This window comes from Lytechinus variegatus, chromosome 3 (assembly GCF_018143015.1).
Source record: "Lytechinus variegatus isolate NC3 chromosome 3, Lvar_3.0, whole genome shotgun sequence".
NCBI classification, from domain to species: domain Eukaryota; kingdom Metazoa; phylum Echinodermata; class Echinoidea; order Temnopleuroida; family Toxopneustidae; genus Lytechinus; species Lytechinus variegatus.
Window position 1 is genome coordinate 9,161,433 of NC_054742.1, and position 22,135 is coordinate 9,183,567.

A 22,135-nucleotide genomic window follows, 5' to 3' on the forward strand; every position below is an offset into this window, starting at 1 on the left:
ATTATTAATAGCAATAAATTGAGGGCAGTATTGCATAAATTTATTTTACAGGCATCAAAGAAACTTACAATGTTCCAACTTATCCCGCATTCCAACTAACCCCGATCTCCCCTACTATGAAAAGTGTGTTAGGATCCTCTGGGAAATATTTGCATTACCATATACACCATCTTGGCTTTTGCATGGAAAGCAGTTGTGCAATTAAAGTCAAACACTGCTGTTTTAATGCAGGCATGACTGCCAGTGGCATTCCTCTTGTTTTCTCTACACTTTTGCAATATTTGATTATTGCAGTCTCTGTAGAAATCTTGATTTTCAATCACAGTCCCAAACATCAGACTGTACACTTCAAAAATATGAATTCAATCATTAGTGCGTTGTTTTAGGACCCCTTCCCGTAAGTCACAGACCAGTTGTTATATGTGTGGATGTTTTGACATTGAACTTTCAAATTCAGATTTTGAACACTTATTTGAGTTGTCTGGAAGTTCATTCAGCTATCTGCCTATTATGCTGCAGGAATTCACATTTTCAACTTTGTGTGATTTGTAATTTTGTATTTTTATTATAGGAATATACTCCAAGATAACTCTAAGGATCAGTCTTCAAGATGGTCATCAGATAATAACTGTACACCCCAGGTAGGTGAATTTATCTTTCATGAAATTTCAATTTATTGAGATCATGTTTCCATTTTATTCTGAAATTTATTTTTGTGGGGGGAGGGGATGTATATCATTGCAGTTTATGCCTTCTTATTTTCTCTGAATGAATAATCTTATACACCTTCTGTTTGTTTTGCATGTAATGGTGAGCAGTACATCATTCTCAAGCTGGAGTCTTGTTGCTTGATGGATAGTATCACTTTTGGAAAGTATGAGAAGCCACATGTGTGCAATGTGAAAAAGTTTATCATCTATGGAGGACTGACAGTAGACCACATGGTTGAACTCACATCGGGGTAAAGACCCTTTTTGTTACTAACTATAAAAGGACTTGAATTAATCAAAGACCATTTACCTTGATGCCCTTACAATTTATTTGCATAAATTTGTGTTGTCATGTGCCCTACTTTGTAGATAATTGGCCTCTTCCTAAAAAAATGTCAAAAAATATAGGCCCAAAATGAGCTTAACCATGGACCTACATGGAATTCTTTGGTTATTTAAAAAAAATCACTACCATGTGACTGTTAATTATTACCTGTATAACATTCGGTTCATATTTGTCTGGTCTGATCAAATGATGGTTGCTGTCAATCAGGCCACAGATTGAAAGAAGCAGTCTGTGAGTCAACATTAATATTGCACAAACTGCATGTCAGAAGATTTTAAATCACTTAAATCCTGGAAAATTATTAATGTGCACAATACTGTTTTACAATTAGTAATCTTCCCTAGTTCCATGTGTTTTATTTAGGAAAGTGTAGACATGTTTCAAGTGAGAGGCTGTATTATGATTGATTTATTTATTATAATCCCATTTTTGTCTTGCCTTCATAGCAGAGCTAGGCTTCATGTATGGGCACCGCTTTTCCAGCGAAGACGGCATTGTCAACCTTGAAATCTTTACATCATATATAGACCTAGTTCATGAAACTTGAATTTTAGGGTAATCAAGTGTTACTTGATCACATGACCAAGGTCAAAGGTCTTTTAGGGTCAATGAACGTAGACCATGTTGGGAGAATCAACATCAAAATCTTACCCTTGGGTTAAGTTTTTGAAATGTCATCATAACTTAGAAATAATATGTATGGACCTAGTTCATGAAGCTTTGGCATGAGGGTAATCAAGTATTACTGAACATCCTGCATGAGTTTCAGGTCACATGACCATGGTCAAAGGTGAATGTTCATGGATCTAGTTAATGAAACTTGGACAGGAGAGTACTCAGGTATCACTGAGCATCCCTTGCGAGTTGCAGGTCACATGACCAAGGTCAAAGGTCATTTAGGGTCAATGAACTTTGGCCATGTTAGGGGTATTGAATTTCCATCATAACTTTGGAAGTTTATGGATCTAGTTAATTGAAACTAGGACAGTAGAGTAACCAAGTATCACTGAACATCTCATGCACATTTTAGGTCCCATGACCAAGGTCAAAGGTCATTTAAAGTCAATGAACGTAGATTATGTTCGGTGAATCAAAACAAAATCTTAACTGAGGTTACTTTTTTTATGAAATGTCATAACTTTGAGAGTATATGGATAGAAGTTCATGAAACTTCAACATAAGTGTAATCAGGTATCAGTGAATATCCTGTATGATTATGAGGTCACATGTCATAACCAAGGTCAATGAACTTTGGCCATCATTACTTGAAATTTTATGGATATCCATGTAGTTCATGAAATATGGACATACTGGTACTGGTAATCAAGTATCACTGATCATCTTGCACAAGTCTTACATGTAGGTCACTTGATCAAGGTCAAATGTCATTTAGGGTCAATCAACATGGAATGGTGTTTTTTGTGAATAGGCACTAGACTTTTTTCCCCAAGTTTCCTCTAAATATACCAGAGATACACGGGAAGTACAGATTAGGCATCTCTCAATGTTACTGATGTTATTATGTGTGTGCAGAAGTTTGTGAATCTATAATAACACAAAAATTGCCTGGTTCTAAAGTTTGATGCTCTAAATCTGAAGCTTGTTGATTGAAAGGCATATATATTAATAGAGAACAATCAACATCTAAAAACAAAAATCAAGACAAGGAAATCTGTTCCTTTTTAAATGATCAGAAACACCTTGTGGTCAATGTATTCAAAACACCTGTACATGTAGACATGTTCTCATTAAGATTTACATTATCAGAAGGCGGTGACTGTCATTGTGTCAAAGGAAGGCTCTCATTTGTCATCGCATCTCTTTGTAGGTCCATGATTAAATAACTTTATAAAACAACTCTACATGTATAAAATCTGTATTGTACATTGATCAGATTGTTGACAGCAATATTTTTGACGATTGAAATATTTAATAAAAATGTAATGTTTTTATGTCAATGGTCCTATTAGGCAGAACTAACTTTGCTTTATTGTTTAGAAAGTGTTATATTGATCTATTTCCATTTTTTATTCTAGTGGCCTCAAGAATGATAATGTGAAGGAGAGTTTTTCACTCAAGTATGTTGTGAATGGAAATCCAGTGCCTTGTCGTTATATCAAGATTGGTAAGTTGACAACAGTGATAATTTATTTTAGAATTTATAATTCTTTTGAATGACAGTTTCATATGGAATTGTGGAAAAATTATGATTAATTGTGAACAGATCATGAGCAAATCTTATTTAGAGAGAGAGGGGGGGGAGAAATAGGTACATGTAAACGTAAAAAATAAAAAGAACCAAAAGTAGCTTTGAATATAGATTATCAAATAAGTTGGTTACACTTTTTGAATTCTTTTGAAGTTTGAAAATTTGTTAACATATTGATGAAAGATGATAGTACCAATTTCATTTTTTTTTCATTCTATAGATTTTAATTGGTATCCTATTAAATATCTAAATCTGATTTATTATTCCTCTCTATTGTGTTTGATCAGTGCCTCTGCAATCATGGGGACCTTGCTTTAGTTACAGCATCTGGTACATAGAATTAAGAGGAATAGATGATCCAGATATTGTACAACCATGCCTTCTTATGTATAATGAGGTTAGTACAATTTTTCTAATAACTTTCCTAATAGTGCAGATTAATCAAAACAATTGCCCATATTTACAGCATCATGATAATGAGATCATTCATTTCAGTTTTCAATCTGTGAAGTGTTAATTTCAATTTATTTGCTCTTCATTTAGTATAATACTATGTAATATTATCTATTTTTATAGTGAATGTACTTGGTACTTACTTCTTGCTAGTTGATTTAAAAGGTTTTATTTAAGATTGATAGGTGAAAGAGTGAAAAATAATTGTTTCATTTAATTGACATGTATTTGTTGGTTGAGTTTTTGTATTATTTATTTACAAATATTGGTGAATCTTTGTTTTTTCTTCTTTTGTTGTTGATTGAATAATGTAATAGAATATTTTATTTTTAAGCTTGTTAGGATGAGTCAGCCTGAACACTGAAAAAGATTTTTTTACCTTTATGTTTATTCTCTTTTTCACCTGTAGTATCGAGAAAGCCAAGCTATCAGATTGTGCCTAAAGCACTTCCGTCAGAACAACTACCACGAAGCCTTCCAGAGTTTACAGAAGAGGTCGAAGGTCAACTTAGAGCATCCATTGCTGACAGAGTTGCATAGCAAGCTGGTGAGTGATCAACATCAATCCATGTATTATGTGAAATGTACTACAAGTCTGTCATTTATTTCAAGCATTAGAATGAAGCTGAGAATAATTTCATCTTTTGAGTATGTGCTGTGTGTGTGTGTGTGTGTGTGTATATATATATATATGTTCATGTATGTGTGTGTGTGTGTGTATTTATATATATATTGCTACGTCTTGCAGCCTCTCTCTTTTTCCAAAGTCACACTTATTTATGTATATATATATGTGTGTAAAGTTATACATGTACAACCGCTTTTGGCAACTTTTTTTATTTAAATATTGTAAAGAAATGGATGAAGAGAACAATGGTAGGCGTAGCTTAAATCAAGGTTCCCCAGAGCTATCTACCCTTTGGAAAAATTGGTGATGCCGAAAAAATGTCTCTGCCGGGAATCGAACCAGGGCCCCCAGCTTTGAACGCCGGTGCCTTAACCACTAGACCACAGAGACGGTTAGTAGCTAGGGCGAGCCCGATCCGATTGACCGTCAGAAAGACAGATTTTCGACACTATACCAATTATATATTCCTTTGTCGGGTGAAGGTGAGTTTTGAACAATGACAAGCCGCCATGCCTCAGCTGGATCAAAGCTATTGCTTCGATACAGTACACATTTGGGAGAAGAAATACAAATGTGTAAAGTTATACATGTACAACATTTCTTTACAATATTTAACTAAAAAAAGAGTTGCCAAAAGCGGTTGTACATGTATAACTTTACACATTTGTATTTCTTCTCCCATATGTGTACTGTATCGAAGCAATAGCTTTGATCTAGCTGAGGCATGGCGGCTTGTCATTGTTCAAAACTCACCTTCACCAGACAAAGGAATATATAATTGGTATAGTGTCGAAAATCTGTCTATCTGACGGTCAATCGGATCGGGCTCGCCCTAGCTACTAACCGTATCTGTGGTCTAGTGGTTAAGGCACCGGCGTTCAAAGCTGGGGGCCCGGGTTCGATTCCCGGCAGAGACATTTTTTCGGCATCACCAATTTTTCCAAAGGGTAGATAGCTCTGGGGAACCTTGATTTAAGCTACGCCTACCATTGTTCTCTTCATCCATTTCTTTATATGTATATATACATTTTTTCGGCATCAGGGCTATTCCACGGTTACTCACGTTACATTTGGAGACACCTTGACTCATACTTGGAGCTGTAACTCCATTATTATTGATAGGAACTAAACATCTCCTTATCACAACAAAGTACACAGTCTGACTATTCTTTGTATAAAAACAAAACTTGGGAAATTCTATTATGCTCCTGGCAAATCTTTGGAATGTGTCGGTTACTCACGTTACATGATTTGGACCAACCTGTGGAATTGCCCATCACCAATTTTTCCAAAGGTTAGATAGCTCTGGGGAACCTTGATTTAAGCTATGTCTACCGTTCTCTTCATCCATTTCTTTACAATATTTAAATAAAAGAGTTGCCAAAGCTGTTGTACATGTATAACTTCACACATTTATTTATATATATATATATATATATATTTATATATATGTATATATGTATTTAAGTGTGAAGCTATCAACAGTGTAACCGGTCTTCCTCAGGGCTTTGAGGGACACAAAAGTATATAAACGAAAATAAAGTTGTCATGCGACAGAAACACAATCTAAACAAGCATGCAATGGAAACAAAAGAAAACAATATTTGTGTATCATGAATAAAACTTAATTAATTATAATTAAAGGAAATGACTTTTTTAGCTAAAGATGTTTAAAGGAAAGTGAAAACAATATTTGCAAGTTACCTTGAAAGGAGAATGGTAAGGACAGTCATGTCAATTTCTAATTATTCAAGTCCCAAGCCTAATTGATCTCCATATTTTGTGCGCATGCAATTCACTCATCAATTTTGTGATTATTTGTCAATGCGTATATAAACGGTGTATTGTGTTTAGCATGTATTTCAATTTTCTATGTGTATTCTCGTTTTCATATATTCCTACTACACAAACATCCACACATAAACCCTTAAACCACCCCATCTCCTCCCACCCCCAACAAATCCCCACCCTTCTCCTTTCCTATGATGCATATAGGGGCCTAATATGGTAAAATAACATGTATATAAGACATGTGCAATAAGTTACACAAGTACTTCCGTAGAATTTCCATATATTTTTGTTTATGTCTGTATGTGTATACAAAAATAGGAGTAATGATATATTTATACGCCTGTATAGTTAATGATGTACACATTTTATCTGTAATTACATAGGAAGAACCTTTACACTATTAAAGGTATCCCCCACATCTTATGACAACCTCCTCCCTCCCGGCCTTTCCTCCACAGCATCTTCACACCCCAATGCCCACCTATAAATACGGTACAGTTGACCTTACTGCATGCATTCACCACTCCCCAACCGTCATACCCAACATTACATTCACCGCATCAGACACCTTTCCCATCTTCCTTTCATGGTTCCGTTTTACATCTTTTAGCTAAAAAAACGTTTACTTAATTGTTAAGTTTTATTTATGTTACACAATTATTGTTTTCTTTTGTTTTGTTTTTGTTTCCATTGCACGCTTGTTTAGATTGTGTTTCTGTTGCATGACATCTTTATTTCGTTTATATTCTTTTGTGTCCCTCGAAGTCCTGAGGGTGACTGGTTAAACACGGTCGAAAGCTTGGCATAATACAGGAGTTGGACAATATTACTACGTCTTGCAGCCCCTCTCTTTTTTTTCAAAGTCACACGTACATTATATTATGATGCTGCACCTCGACCATACGAGACCAAGGCAAATTCTCGGTATATATAACACAACCAATTTCAATTTGTGAAAATTTTCTTAGCTTTACACCAATGTGAGTAGTAACACTTTTTAGCCACATATCTCCTCTTTCCAATGATATTTTATTACATGAAATATTCTAATTTCATCCTCATTGCCCTGGGGAACCAAGTTTTATTTGTCCCTGAACATGTAAAATTACCATTGTTTGACCTTTTATGGTTCAGTCAAGTTGGTCCTTATTTTCAATTCTGTAAACATTGAAATATTCATAATTGAAACAATAAAAATCAAAAGAAATAGTGAGTGTGGGACATCATCGATTCTCTTATTTACATGTGACTAAATTGTGCACATAACTATTTTGTGAAAAGAAGCAAAACTTCAAAATGTCAAAACTTCCTTATTTTACATCCGATTTTGATTAAATTTTCAGCATTATGCTTGTCTGATTTTTCTCTTTTGATTCAAATCAACATTTTTGTTAGGTGGACTTGACCTTTAATATCACTGCATGTATATCATTCTTTTATTTTTCCTTCAGGTGAGAGAAGGTGATTTTGATAGATGTGAACAGATCATTGATATAGCTTCACAAGATGGTCTCTTCAATACATATATTGCTAATCAAGATTATAAGCCTCATTGGAAGCTTCTATCACCCCTCACTGTTGGTGAAGATGAGAGTAGACCTGGTATGAGAGGTGGACATCAAATGTGTATGGATGTAAATACAGGTACATTTTAGCTCAAACAGCTATACATGCTTCTGTGTATAAATTTATTGCATGTTATTTAAAGTTTATTTATTTATTTATTTCATTTCCAGGCAAGAAAACACGACAGCAATAGAAACATTACAACAGAAATGTAAAATTGAGCACCAGCCAATGCCTGGGGATCACCTAAAAGAATTGAAAATTCTGTCGAGAGGTTCTCCACATTGGCTGGTGTCTACATGGAATAACACAAAATAGCAATAAATTCAACATGTAATTACAATACTTCTACATAAATTAACCTTCATTGTAATATGAATGAAAAAAAAACCAAGGTTATCAAATTAATACTTAAGAAAAAATAGATAAAATGCAGATTAGGTCAAATCAGAAATTAGTCATTTATCAAATTAGAGACAGAGATGGTAGGTCAATTTATTGAGTTTTGAGAGTCTGAAATGAATTGTTGTGTATGACATTTGTCACGGTTATGTGCGGGTTTAACAAAAAAAAACCAAGCATAGTAAGTAATGATTAAAAAACAATCAAGATTCATACCCAAAATACATGTATATTCAGGGAAACGACTTCTTAGATATCAACTGAATTTAAGCTACCATATTAAAGAAGGTAAATAAATTTATGTGTAACAGAAAAAAATAAACAATATGACGAATGGGAAAGTATGGCAAAGCATTAGAAAATCAAATACTCATAAATGAAACACACATTCAAAGCAATGGTCTGATGTGACATGAACTAAGTTGAGAGTTTTACACGAAAAGGGGAATGGTAATTAATTAATTATATGAAGGTGTAATAGAATAGAAGGTGTAATAGAATTTCAGTTGATTGAAATACATGTATGGCTAATTATTAGGAAATCAAATAGTTAATCAAAGTACAAACAAGAGTGTGACTTATTAAATGTAAAAAAAGTAACAAATAACAAATCTAAGACATGCTAGGAAGACTTTAGAAGGGATCACAATTTTTATACTGCGTGAGACTACAAATTAAAAATGGTTCTAGCGTTATTAGGGTATGGGTACTAACAAATTAATATGCTTCTACGAGGGGAGGTAATTCAAAGAGGAAATTCCGTAACACATTGAGGAAGGGGAAAACGTTGGTTCTTACACACAAGTCTCTGTCTGCCTCTGATAGATGCTCCCAGAATCTGGGAAAAACATGGAAACAAGTAAATCTTAAACAATTTGATCGTGCGAGTTGATGATTGAAGACGAGTGTGTGAGTTCGTCTATGGCTTGGGATTGGTAACAGAGAAGTAGGCATGTCATAATGTCTATGTAGGCACTTTATTACAAAAGACATTGACAGGTAAACGAGTCTATTATAGAGAGGGGGTATGTTTAGGAGGGATAGGCGTTCCGTGTAAGATAAGGAATTGGCAACTTCGTACGGGAAACAAAATCTAGTGAAACGCCTTTGCACACCTTCAATGGCTCTGATATGGTTTTTCTGATGGGGGAGCCATGTTGGAATACCATACTCAATTACAGGTCTGCATAATGAGCAGAATAGTTTTGTGAGAACTGTGGCATTTCTAGATTTCACTGTACGGCGAATAAAACCACAAAGCATTGAACATCTGTTAACAACATGTTGAAGTTTATACTGTGCAGCACATTGAATTGGTATCATATGCTTCTTGATATCTTATTTTGTTGGGTGAAGCATGTATCAATATCAGTCAGTTTGATTGGTTCACAATTGTTCAACTAACGCTGAATGTTGAAATGTTCAGGATGATATTGATAAAAAACAATGTCATAGGGTTTACAGTATGTCAAAAAAGTTTATCATTCCTGATATTATGTGTATGCTATTTTGTTAATTAGATGTATAAATGCTGTAAACTATTTACTTATTATTGTAGATTTATACAAGTTTAGTTTGATATATTTCATTGTAAAGCGCATATAGAGATTTTAATAAAAATTAATTATTATGTACTTAATAAATCCAACATTATTGTTATTATTATTATCATTATCACTTTTACTATTATTAGTGTGTGTGTTTCAATGTCTGAATAGCAACAGTATTTCCCTTTCACAAGCTTCACTATTGACATTTGACAATTCTTGGAAGTACTTTGCTACAATAAACTACTAGAATTTATAAAGCACAAGAAATTACAATACTCTGGAAATACTTAACTTTCAGAACAATCAGCATTTATAACAAACTGCTCTTTCAAATCAATTCATTTCCAATGTATTTCATTTAAAATGAAAAGCAATTACAAGATAAACTATACAATAAAATAGAATGTGGAGACAGCTTGGAAGAACAATGAAGTCATATGAAAAATGCTGCCACCAATATACAAGCAATTAAAATCAAGTAACATACAAGAACATATGAAAAGAGAGCATATTTCAAATAAATATATGTAATGAGATGATACATATGAAATAAATTGATCATTTAACAAAACCTTACAAACCCTAAACAGACATAACATAACAAACGTAAAGATGAAGACATGCAATTTTGTAAGAGTAGTTTCTTATAATTCTTTAAAAAAACATTTAATGAAGGTCTTGATTTCATTTCTTCATTGACATCCTCTCCCTACTGTTTCTACAGAGATGATCTATTTATTTGGTGGATGGGATGGTACAACTGATCTGGCTGATTTCTGGGTATTCAATGTACAGGAAAATGAATGGACATGTCTTTCAAAAGACACAGAAAAAGAGGTGGGTATTTAATCTTTTCCAATATTTACTAATTTTTAGAGGATGGATGATTCTCAGAGTCAAGTCAATTTCTTCTCCACATGATGAAAATTGAAAGTTTTAAAACATCTATTGTTTTCTAAAAGGACTGGAAATTTTTACTTATTGCTGATGATTTTGAAATAGGTAATATGGGCGAATTGACACTTAGACACCACTTAATTTTACTCTACCATAGTTTGCATTAAACTCAGAGTGATTATGCTTTGTCAGGAAGAGTCTACAGGTAAATATGAATTGCAATATCTGTATATATGTCAATTGTTTGTATGATTTTTAGTTCAGCATAAATAAATCCTTGCATGGATATTCCAATTGTTTATAATTCAGCTATCCATAGTCTGATTTATAGATATATGAGATTTTCATTGTCTCATAAAATTTTGTGTGCAACCAAGAGTTAATACATGCAGGCCTACTTCAGTTTTTCTTAGTGTAGTAGGTAGGAAAACCATGTATCTTTCTTGGGCAATTTTTTTGTTTAGTTTATGATTGATATGCACTATGTATTTTTTTGTATTTGATATAGAAGTTTTATACTTTTGTTTATTATTCCTGGCTTCAGGGTGGTCCTTCAGCTCGGTCATGTCATAAAATGTGTATTGATCCAAGCAGACATCAGATCTTTATCTTGGGTAGATACATGGATCAAACCATGAGGAACACTTCTCCATTAAAGGTTAGACTTTATCAGCATCATACATGCTCATTGGTGTAGAAATGATTTGCAAACAAAGATATTCTATGCAGTAGCCAAGGGTTCCTGACATGAAACGATAAACTGAAGCAATTATAAAGAAGTATTGGTATGTCAAGAATTGAAAATATTTCAACCTATTTTAGACTATTAGGCATTTTATCTGGTTACACGTAAGTGTGAGGTTTTGAGTTGGATTGTGTGTGCGAGCATTGAATTTAATGTGATAAATATTATCTTCATTCTCTTCAGCATTGCCTACTTTTTTGGTGTAGTTAGTAAAATGAAGTGAGCAGAACAAGCAATGAATAATAACTAGAATAACATGAACGTAGTCAGATATTTTTATTAAAGATGTGTACTAATCTTTAGAGAATATATCATATTTTCTATCCAGAGTGATTTCTACGTGTATGACATTGCATCTGCTAAATGGACATTGATATGTGATGATACAGGATCTGAGGGTGGTCCAAGACTAATCTTTGATCATCAAATGAGCATGGATTCAGAGAAATCTACTATCTTTGTATTTGGTGGTAGGATTCTAACAAGGTAAGATTTAGTTTCCTTCTTAAGATATTGCTTTTCTTCCACGGTTGAATCTGAGATAAGTTTTTGTCTCGCCTGCATAGAGAGCGCAACTACAGGGGCCGCTTTTCCAACGGTGGCGACAGCATCGTCAACATTTAAATCTTAACCAAGGTTAAGTTTTTGAAAGTCATCATAAATTAGAAAGTATGAGGACCTAGTTCATGAAACTTGGACATAAGGGTAATCAAGTATAATTGAATATTCTGCCTGACTTTCAGGTCACATGATCAAGGTCATTTAGGGTCAATGAACTTAGATCATTTGGGTGAATCAAATCAAAATCTTAACCAAGGTTAAGTTATGAAATGTCATCATAACTTTGAAAGTGTTTGAACCTAGTTCATGAAACTTAGACCTAAGTGTAATAGTATATCACTGAAGATCCTGCCTGAGTTTCAGGTCACATTACCAAGGTCAAAGGTCACTTAGGGTCGATGAACTTTGGCCAGGTTGGTGAAATTTGTGGATTTGGCATCATAACTTAGAAAGGTTATGGATCTACACATTTAGTTCATGAAACATAGACATGAGGGCAATCAAGTATGAATGATTGTTTTGCACTCATCTTAGTTTATTTAATCTTTATTTAATAGTATCTTCTTTTTGCATACGATACAGTTCTTCCTCATCAGAAGATCGTCCAAGTGAAGGTTCTTTCAGTGGTCTTTACTTATACCACATACCAACTAATACATGGCAGCTAAAAAGACCTGATCATAGTGCTAACCACCATCATTTACATGTACATGGTTTGAAACGCAATACCAAGGATATCAAGTCTAGAACAGGACATTCTATGCTCTTCCAACCTGTGAGTTTTGACTCTTAAAAAATTGTCTTGAACTTAAGTTAATCATCATATATGGTCATGCTCCTCTCTTGTTTAGTTCAGATATGTAATGCCTATATTCTTTCAGTTGAATATCTCATCAATTTTCATAAAATTTCTTTAGCAAGGTCAAGAAAATAAAGCTAACAAGTACACAACAATATTAAAATAATAATGCATGAAGAGTAAAATAATTATGAAATAGCAGGGAGTGCAGCAGGAACAAGTCTTATTTCCTTTTAGTAAAGTTTGTTTAATAACAATGATAATGTTGGCTACTTATATATCGCACAGGTCCACCTTTCGGTGCTCATGGTGCTTCAAAGAAGGCCATGCCAATGAAGTTCATTATTGAAGGTATCAATCTAAAAATAACATACTGTAAGTGTAACTCATCTAGTAGATGGCATATTACAGAAGTTAAATTGAAATGCATTTATATCTCAACAGATGTATCTCAAGTGAATGATCTAGTGTATGCTTCCTTCACTCTTATTTCTTTGTTGATTTCTATTCTTTCCATATTTGTCAATCAATGAGAAAAGACTCTCTTTTTGTTTTGTTTTAGGAATCTAGAAAACTTTTCATCTTTGCTGGTCAGAGGGCTAAGGACTATCTCAGTGATTTCTTCACCTATAATATAGATACAGAGGAAATAGAAATGATATCTAAGGATGGAAACTTAGGACATCCAAGTGGAGGTGAATTCAGATTTTGTTTTCAACCTAAAATGAAAAAGACCATCGAGTTATATATTTCAATTCAGAATCTCTTCTGGTCCATAGGAAGTGATACATGACTGATTGTACAGAATCATTGAAAAGACTTGGGTGTGGTTTTGAATTTGAGATCAGTGATGGTTTAATTAATTAAATTGACTGATTATCAATCAACTTTCATTGTTAGATTCTCTAAATTACTTGGGCTGATCTTCATGTAATATAAATATTACACATCCTAACCTACATGTTTTACTTCCTTGTCTTTTTGTTTGCTATTTTATTTTGATTGTTTACATGAATGTGACCAATTACATCAATTATAGTTTCTGTTTTGCATTATACCACCAGACTGTACATGAATGTAAACATGTTGAGTTACCAATTGTTTAATTGTTTATTGTCTTCCTCTTTCATCAGTGCCTGTAGCTGGTTTCACCCAAAGGGCAACCATAGACCCTGAACTGGAGGAAATTCATGTTTTATCTGTAAGTATGTCTTGTTTAAAACACACTCTTCACTGCTTGCAAAATTGAAAACTTCATGGTCATTTTAGTTATGAAATTTTGTTGGTCAATAGATGCAGTGCACTTGCTCTCATGAAAAGGAATGTATTTTAATAAGATGGGGAATGAAATTTTTTTAAAGTAATTGATGCATTTGCATAATTTTCTTCAGTAAGAAACTAATCCACAATGTTCTGCACACAACCCAGGTGAGGTAAATGGGTACCGGCAGGAAGCGCTCATAAAAAAGCTACGGGCACCGGAATTTATTTCCAAGCTTAGCCGGGGATAATATAGGAGCACCTTGAACATCTAACAAGGATATCCTATATTAGTATTTTTGTTGTTGATATTTTGCCCTTTTGTACAGCAGCAAATGCAATGATTGTCCCTTCAGATAACAATGCATTTATCATTCAACCGGAAGTAATGCATATGAAGTAGACCCTTCTCCCTAACATATTGGTTCTCAATTAGTTTTGTTGAAGTGCCACATTTGTACATCCATACCACTAACCAACATGTGCAGTGAGCAAAATGGCATGGGGTCCAGGGGCCTGTATATGGGCTCCTGGTGGGGGTCAAAGGAGGAGAACCCTCTAAACTTTTGATTGGCCCCAGAAAAATATTTGTTTTATACATCATGAATACAAATTCAACACAATTTATGATAAAAACAATATTTTTTTATTCATACTTTTTTATTTCATAGTATTTTCACATGCACCAATTTGCCAGACCTAATATTCTAAGTGGTGTACACCGCTAATTGAGAACCTGTTCCTGGACATATAAGCATGTTACTTCTCTTTCTATTGTAGGGTCTGAGTAAAGACAAAGATAAAGAAGACACTATGAAGAATTCATTTTGGATATATTACATCAAACAGGAACGATGGTAAGACAATCATTTGCATCTCCTGTCTTAGATGTTGTGGCATTGATAGTTCCATTCTTCCAAAATCTTGTAATATTCCCCCCCTTTAACTGGTCATTTGGTATGAGTTGAAGGTCACATGATCAAGGTCAATGAAAGTCAATGGGGGTTCAACAAACCTTAATTAAGATTATCAGGGCTCCACACTAAACCTTTTTTCTACTGGTCCAACCTGTTCATGTCGGACCAGTAGATCCCCAATTTTTCAATTTTTTACTGGTTCGAACCTAAAATTTACTGGTCCCCCCAAATAAAGAAAATTAGAAAAAAAAGACTTGAGTTCATTTTGCTGACTTTAATTGCTTTTATTGCCCCCCACAGCATTATTCATGAGAGCCATTTCTCAATTTTGGAGAGCCATTTTTGAAGATGCCAGAGCCAATTTTATAATTTACATAAGAGAAAATATAATTTGTATCAGTTTGATATATTGTTTACTGGTCATGTGGGACCATTAAGTCTGGCTATTTCTAAAAAACTACTGGCTCGACAGCAATTTTTACTGGTCTGGGACCGTCAGACCAGTGCCAGTGTCACGCCCTGCCTACAAGATTGCATTTCATATTTCAAATTATTCTTTTTCTTGTTAGTGCTTTGGACCATTCATGTAAAAGCGCAATACATATTAGTGATAATGATGATGATGATAATACTATTTTCTCAAATTTTATTTTTCATGCCATACTTGGGACAGATGAATGCATTGTTTTTTTAAAACTGATATTTGATTTTTTTGTTCTCAAATCACTGTAATGCTTGTGACAGAATTTGCATTGCTTTGAATATAATATGTTTCTTTTCTTCCTTTCTTTTTGGTGGTTAAGGGGTATAAAGAAACACAATTGAATGTGCATTTCATTATTATGACAAGATAATTCATGTTTGTATTCTATCAGGTCTTGTGTTTATAAGAATGAGAACAATGACCAACAGTACTGGAAACAACAACAACATGTAGAACCTTGTCCGAGGTATGCACATCAACTTGTTTACGATCATGTTCACAAGAGGCATTATTTGTTTGGTGGTAACCCAGGCAACCATAACAGACAGCGCCCTCGCTTGGATGACTTCTGGTCATTAGAGGTGAGTTAGTTTTCTTCTTCCAATGCAACATTTCATGGCCAAGACTGGATTCCCCTATAAGTGTACCCTTATATTAGTGTAGAATAAGAAAAGAAGAATGGAAAACTCTGTACATTGTATTTGTAAATCTTGAAATGAATAATCATAGCACAATAATTTTAATGCACATTTTGCAATTGAATTATTGATAAGCAAACTTGGGGTCAGTACAATTAACCCCATTGGGTGAATTGACACAAAATGACCCCTTTATTTCTGCTTCAATTTTATTTACACTTGTACAAATAATCATTGGGTAATACCATGTGTGTTCATAAGGATGATAAGGTCAAAGGTCATCTAGGGTTCATAAGATCATGTTGCATATTTTATTGATATCATAATCAGGCAAGACTCTTTCTCGAAATACCTTGTACATGTATAAACTCCCATTTCAGTTTGAAATATTGCTCTTTGCATTGTAACTATCACTTCCTTCCATCCGCACTTCCTCTTTCTCATCACCCCTAAGATGGCAGATAACCTCTGGTCTTTATTTTTGTTTTTTATCTTTTATTTTCCTTATTCAAGTGGTAGTCCTTGGCATGAGAGAAGAAAAGATGAAATATTGACTTGCATTTTATTACAGCTCTGTAGACCCAGCAAAGAAGAGTTAGTACGACGGTGTAAGTACCTGATCCGACGACATAACTTCCAGGAGACAGCCATGGTGAATCCTATGATGGCTCTCTCCTATCTTCAGAGAGATCTGGCTGAGATGGTCAATCATTCTGATCCTGAAGAAACCAAAGAGGTCAGTCTAAATCACCAACACAAGATTAACACACCCATGTAGCATAGGAAATAACCCAGAGCAATGGGCAATTCTTCTTCAAAATTATCCCAAATCTGCAACAATAATTTGGTTCTTCAATCATTCCTATACCCCATGATTTGGAAAGTCCTAATGAACATGTTTTTTTAAGGCTGTATAATTATAATGATGTTTATGAGCATTACCTTATTGTGTAATGTGTCCCCACAATTGAAAAGATACAGGGCCCCACTGGTACAATCACGGCTATAAAAGGAAATACCTCTTTGAAATGAATAATTCCTTCCCTGCACAATACTAACCATGGTTCAATTCCCACTTGATGTATTAGTGCACTTTTGTAAGGCATTTATTCTCATTACCAGTTAACTGAATAAAAGTTACTCAGAACATAAATATTGGTCGAGGGGGGGTCAATCACTTCCAATGCAATTTCTTGATGTACCAATGATGAGAGGGAAAAATAATGTACTTAGGCTAAGCAAGATCAGTGAGTGGTTTCAAGTTAGATCTTCAAAATTAACTCATATAAAGATATTTTTTTATTTGAGTGGATGAAAGGTGTTTAATATCTTATCCATTTTGTACTGCATGCATATTCTATTTTCATGCTGATTCTCTCTCTCTCTCATTGCGTACCAGTATGTGTGTGTGTTTGCGAAGGATATTATATTGTGTGCATGAAGTGTAAGAATTGCGCACTTTATAGATCAATGAATCAATTAAAACAGTTTCTTTTATACATGTGGAAAAATACTCCGATGGGTAGACCACCAACTAGTAATGACTTTCTGACATACAACACAATCTAATATATAAAACAAATGATGAATGTCTTCATTCTCCTATAATGTGATCTATCCACTGTGGTTGAGGCTGTGTTCAACCAAATTGTTTGAACAAAGCCTAGACTCAAGGATACATTGTATAATGAAGTCATGTGCATGCATACTAATATTAATGGTGAGATAACAGAAGCACCAGCAATAGCTTCTTGATGCTGGGATAGTGTTAGGCTGTCAGTTATATGATCGGTATTGATTTTCTTAATCCAGATTTTATTTTAGTTCAGGAGCCTGATTCAAATATTCATACCAACAAAACACTTCAGCTATATGACTAACAGCTCATATTTTGTAATTGCAGTTCCAGCTTCTTGCATCAAGGCTTTTCAGTCCTGGATTAGAAGTTCCAGAGCACCTTCTAATGGGTCAATGCACTGAAGATGCACCTCCTTTCTATGCTAGTAGAACACAGGTGAGTTCATATCATGTAACAAGTAAATCAGCAAATGTAATTCTTTGATAATAGATTATTTGATGTATTAAAGTGAAAGAGTATAGTATTGGTCCATATTTGATTTCGATGTTAGTCAATTATTGCCAGCAAAATATAACATGGTATATCACAGAGTTTGAAAATTCATGATATACATTCATTATGAGTTGCAATTCAGTGAGAGGAGGGAAGGGGGAAATGAGAGTAAGGCTTTCACTGGTGCTTGTCCATGAAAATTCTGCATTTTGATACCAACTTACAAAGTTTTGAGTTGGTTTCAAGCAATACAGAGCAGCATTTGTGGTTGATAAATACTGATTAACTTTTCATAATCTACAATATTTTTGTCATATCATGTTATAGCAATATGTCAACATAATCATAAAATCATTACTGAATATTCAATATTGTTTTCAATATTGCATATTTTCAATAATATGGAAATGATGCCCAGCACTTAAGAGTAAAAATTAATTTTTAAAAAACTTTTATTCTTAATTAAAATCTTAAATTTCTGAATGATATGATAGTATAATAATAGTTATAATAGTAGATAGTTTTGCAGCCTTCAAAATTGTCACATCAAGTTTAAGAATCAGAATACAAAGAGCTATAAATGTAGTTTACTTTGTTTCAAGAGGAAAAAGATTTATGTTGATTTTGTTTTATTTCCACTTTCCACTGTTTTTATTTCAGCTCTATGATACCTTAGTGAGCTTCTTTCCTCTGAACATGTCACAACCTCGGGACAACCTTATTGACTGTATACTCTGATCTGCTCTTTGCCACATATAACCTTTGACCTAAGATAATAATTCATCAGTCATTTGACCTTTGATTCAGTTCTTGAAATTGACTTCATCCTGTAGGTGATTATACAGTAACTGAAAAATCGTTCTTACAAAATGTTGAAATTTTGGAGGAACATACTAAACCCATATGATTGGTTGAAGAATACAAGTTTTGTTAAGATGATTAATACCTGCAAAGTGTGTCCTAGAATTCAAAGGGTGTATTCTTCTGATATCAAACTTATATTTTCATTTCAAATGTCAGTTGCATTTATTGTCAAGTCTGTTGTTTTTAGACAATGAGAAAATGACTCACATAGACAAGCAAGTTAATAAGCATTCGCATTATAAGCATATTTTCTCATGATAAAAGATATAATAGAATACTATACATTTTGGACTTTGCCAGAATTTTTCTTCTGTGTCAACATGTAGCTGCAGTATTGAACAAGACTTTTTTTATCATTAGACTGACTTTGGTTTTAAAATTCACACTATTTTTGTCCCAGGAGTGAAACATAGTAAAATGATACATGCCAAGTGTAGTATATTTATTCATAGGGAAGTTTCAGGGCTTTTACTAATTAAAGAAAATCCAAATTGATTTCATTTGCTTGAAATTATATATCTGTTATTCGAGGTATGTGGGAAACACATTTTAATTTGATCAATAGCGATGTTCATTCATTTTCTATTTGAAAAAAATTGTTTTTTTCATGTTAGTAAAAATAATTCTGTAAAATTGTAAGTACCCTTGCAGCATTACAACAAAAATTTGTGTATGCATCTGATTTTGTTATTTCAAACCTTGCCAATTTTTAGCTGTTCTGTTCACTAAAGAGCAATGAGAATGCATCAAAAGAGACTTATTTCAGGAGAGTTGATGCACAAATATTTTGCGGGTGTTCATTTGTGTAATATTGAACTTTTCTTAAATGGGTTAGTATTATTAAAGAAGTATAAAGTAAACAGCAGATTTGCTAATAATTACATTTAGATGCCAGTAAATATGAAGACATATGATTTGATACAAATGTTTGCACCTTTTGTATTTAAAGGTGCAATATATGAACTGTGGTTCAAGGGGGATATTCTTCTCTTTTGATGAAATAAAAAGTTTTGGTTTTGTTTTCAGGCATGTTTTTGAAACACAAGAGTATGTCTAATTTGTAAAAGTTGTTTTAAAGGTCACGTCCAAAATACGAAAGAAATAGTGAGTGGATGCTGTTCATCAGTCCCCTCATTTGCATACTGACTAGGATGTGCATAATTGTGTTGAAAAATTAAGCAAAATTTTAAGATGTTCTTTTTTACATCCAATTTTGATGGAATTTTCAGTGTTGTGCTTGTTTGATTTTCTTTTTTTTGTGTGAATCAAGTTTTACTTGCCCTTTAAACTTCAGTAAACCTAGAATCATTCATGATCTGATCAATCTGTATTTGCAACTTGTCCAAGAATTTGTACATTAATGATGTGTTTTTGCCAGAATTACTCCAGGTGGGTGTTTCAATACGCTGTTCAGAGTGACTTTAAGAACGACCGGTGAACCTTTCTTATGGTGAATATCAAATACCACAAGAAATGATCACCAGTCATTCTTAAAGTCACTCTTAACTGACAAACAGCTTTATGAAATGGCTCCCAGGTTTGATGGAAAAACAATTTCTCCCAAAATTGTGAAAACTGTAAAGTGCTACAGGTTCCCCCAGTAAAATATGGTTTCCACCCCTAAATATATTAGAATGTGCTAAGGTTTGTACTCTGTCTCTATCTTTCTTTCATTGAGTTATGTTACCATTCATACACTTCATAAATTCTTTCGTGCAAGGATCCAAAGATTGCCTTCTTCACTAAACAGTGATCATACTCAAATGTACAAAATTTGACAAGGCTCAATATGTGAGGGATGATTCATGTTAAAATATTTGAGGTTCATCATTTGTTTTACATGTTATTTCATCCAACAATACCAGTAATATTTTCTTCAAGTAGAATTATTGCAAATTACTGGGGGTTTTTTTGGAGTAAGGTCAACTTGGCAAAAGTTCATGCTTTCCCAAAGTATACTCTGTCAGTGTAATATATTTCTCACCAATACAATGCATTGTCATTTTCCATCAGTGATGAGTTGAGGAATCTTGTGACTGCGTGATAATGAGGCATTTATAAATATATTTTTAAGTTGCGAAGGGAGATTTGGAAAAGAACATTATTGCTCTTTGAAGATTTGGCTGGTTTTCAATTCAAAACTTGGATAAAGTAAAATATTTGACCTAATAAGAAATTGGATTGTGTCCAATACTAAGCATTTCACTTAGTAAGCCAAAAATGAAAGCCCAAATCATTGTTGCCAAACAAAGTGCAACTATAATGATGCACCAAAAGCACTACTTTACAATTCTGCACAGCTCAGGATGACTGCATACATTACGGTAACCTGCCAATTACACAACAAAATTATTTGTTTTTTCTCCTTGAGAGTTGACACTTGACAAAATTTTTGCATTGAATACCAAGAGGTATTTTATCCAAGTAAGTATTTAAAATACCGGCCCTGTATGGCCCATATAGCCCAAACCTAGTAATAATGTAATCGTGTACTTGACAATAAGTAGACTTTTTCAGCTTTTATGAATAAGGGCAAATTTTCACTCAAGCAAAAAATATACATGTATTGCCCACCTTTGTGAGACCTTCTTGTAATGGTTCATCTCAGATTTGCGGTTAACATGAAAAGTTGTTATTTGATAAGTAATCATGCCATTAGCAGTTCATTAAGTGAAATAAAAATAAAAAATATGGGGTTGAATATTTCATGGGCTTGTCCTCCATAAAAGTGATTTAAAAATGAGTATTTCGTAATGAGTGTCAGACTTGTTGGTTGAATTGATATTTATCTGGAAGATGACTTAGCCATCTGTGAGTAATACATCAGAGGGAGACACCATTGCCCATATTGTATTCACAAATGTGCTCACTATTATTTGTCACAGCATGTTTTCTTTTATATCTATAATAATTTTTGTCTGAAGACTGCAAGTGCATTACTCGGTACTAAATCTTTGGATATTACTGCATTGTCATTTGTTATGTTACATAGGAAATGCAATACAGATTTTATCATTTATCAACTATTCAATTTTTAAAGTGCACATTGGGAAAAAAAATGCTTTGGGGATAATTGCACTTCCTGCATTTAGAATTGGACGTCAACTTAGAGATTTTCAGTATTGGCTATATGTATTGGCTAATATAATTTGTTGCTGCATTTCAATCAACAAAGAATACGTGTAATTGAACTATTTTCGTTATAATAGATAGTTGTAAAAGGGTTGGGGATTTGGTTTACATT

General features: G+C 33.6%; 1 protein-coding gene across 2 annotated transcripts in view; it reads left to right on the forward strand.

Annotated features, from left to right (window-relative positions):
• LOC121410166 (muskelin-like) overlaps window positions 1-20,352 on the forward strand; it is a 41,919-nt gene extending 21,567 nt beyond the window's left edge. The window contains exons 2-18 of one of the 2 annotated variants that reach the window (XM_041602068.1): window positions 572-641; window positions 819-961; window positions 3,093-3,181; window positions 3,553-3,662; window positions 4,128-4,265; window positions 7,589-7,781; window positions 10,380-10,492; window positions 11,097-11,210; window positions 11,626-11,783; window positions 12,441-12,633; window positions 13,220-13,352; window positions 13,791-13,858; window positions 14,698-14,774; window positions 15,710-15,899; window positions 16,528-16,692; window positions 17,860-17,970; window positions 18,688-20,352. In XM_041602068.1, coding sequence (XP_041458002.1) covers window positions 572-641; window positions 819-961; window positions 3,093-3,181; window positions 3,553-3,662; window positions 4,128-4,265; window positions 7,589-7,781; window positions 10,380-10,492; window positions 11,097-11,210; window positions 11,626-11,783; window positions 12,441-12,633; window positions 13,220-13,352; window positions 13,791-13,858; window positions 14,698-14,774; window positions 15,710-15,899; window positions 16,528-16,692; window positions 17,860-17,970; window positions 18,688-18,765 — 2,143 coding nt within the window. In that variant the 3' untranslated portion in view covers window positions 18,766-20,352. Of the gene's footprint in view, window positions 1-571; window positions 642-818; window positions 962-3,092; window positions 3,182-3,552; window positions 3,663-4,127; window positions 4,266-7,588; window positions 7,782-10,379; window positions 10,493-11,096; window positions 11,211-11,625; window positions 11,784-12,440; window positions 12,634-13,219; window positions 13,353-13,790; window positions 13,859-14,697; window positions 14,775-15,709; window positions 15,900-16,469; window positions 16,693-17,859; window positions 17,971-18,687 lie in introns of those variants that run through there. The other variant, XM_041602069.1, reaches the window with a different exon arrangement.
• Window positions 20,353-22,135: the final 1,783 nt, after the last annotated feature.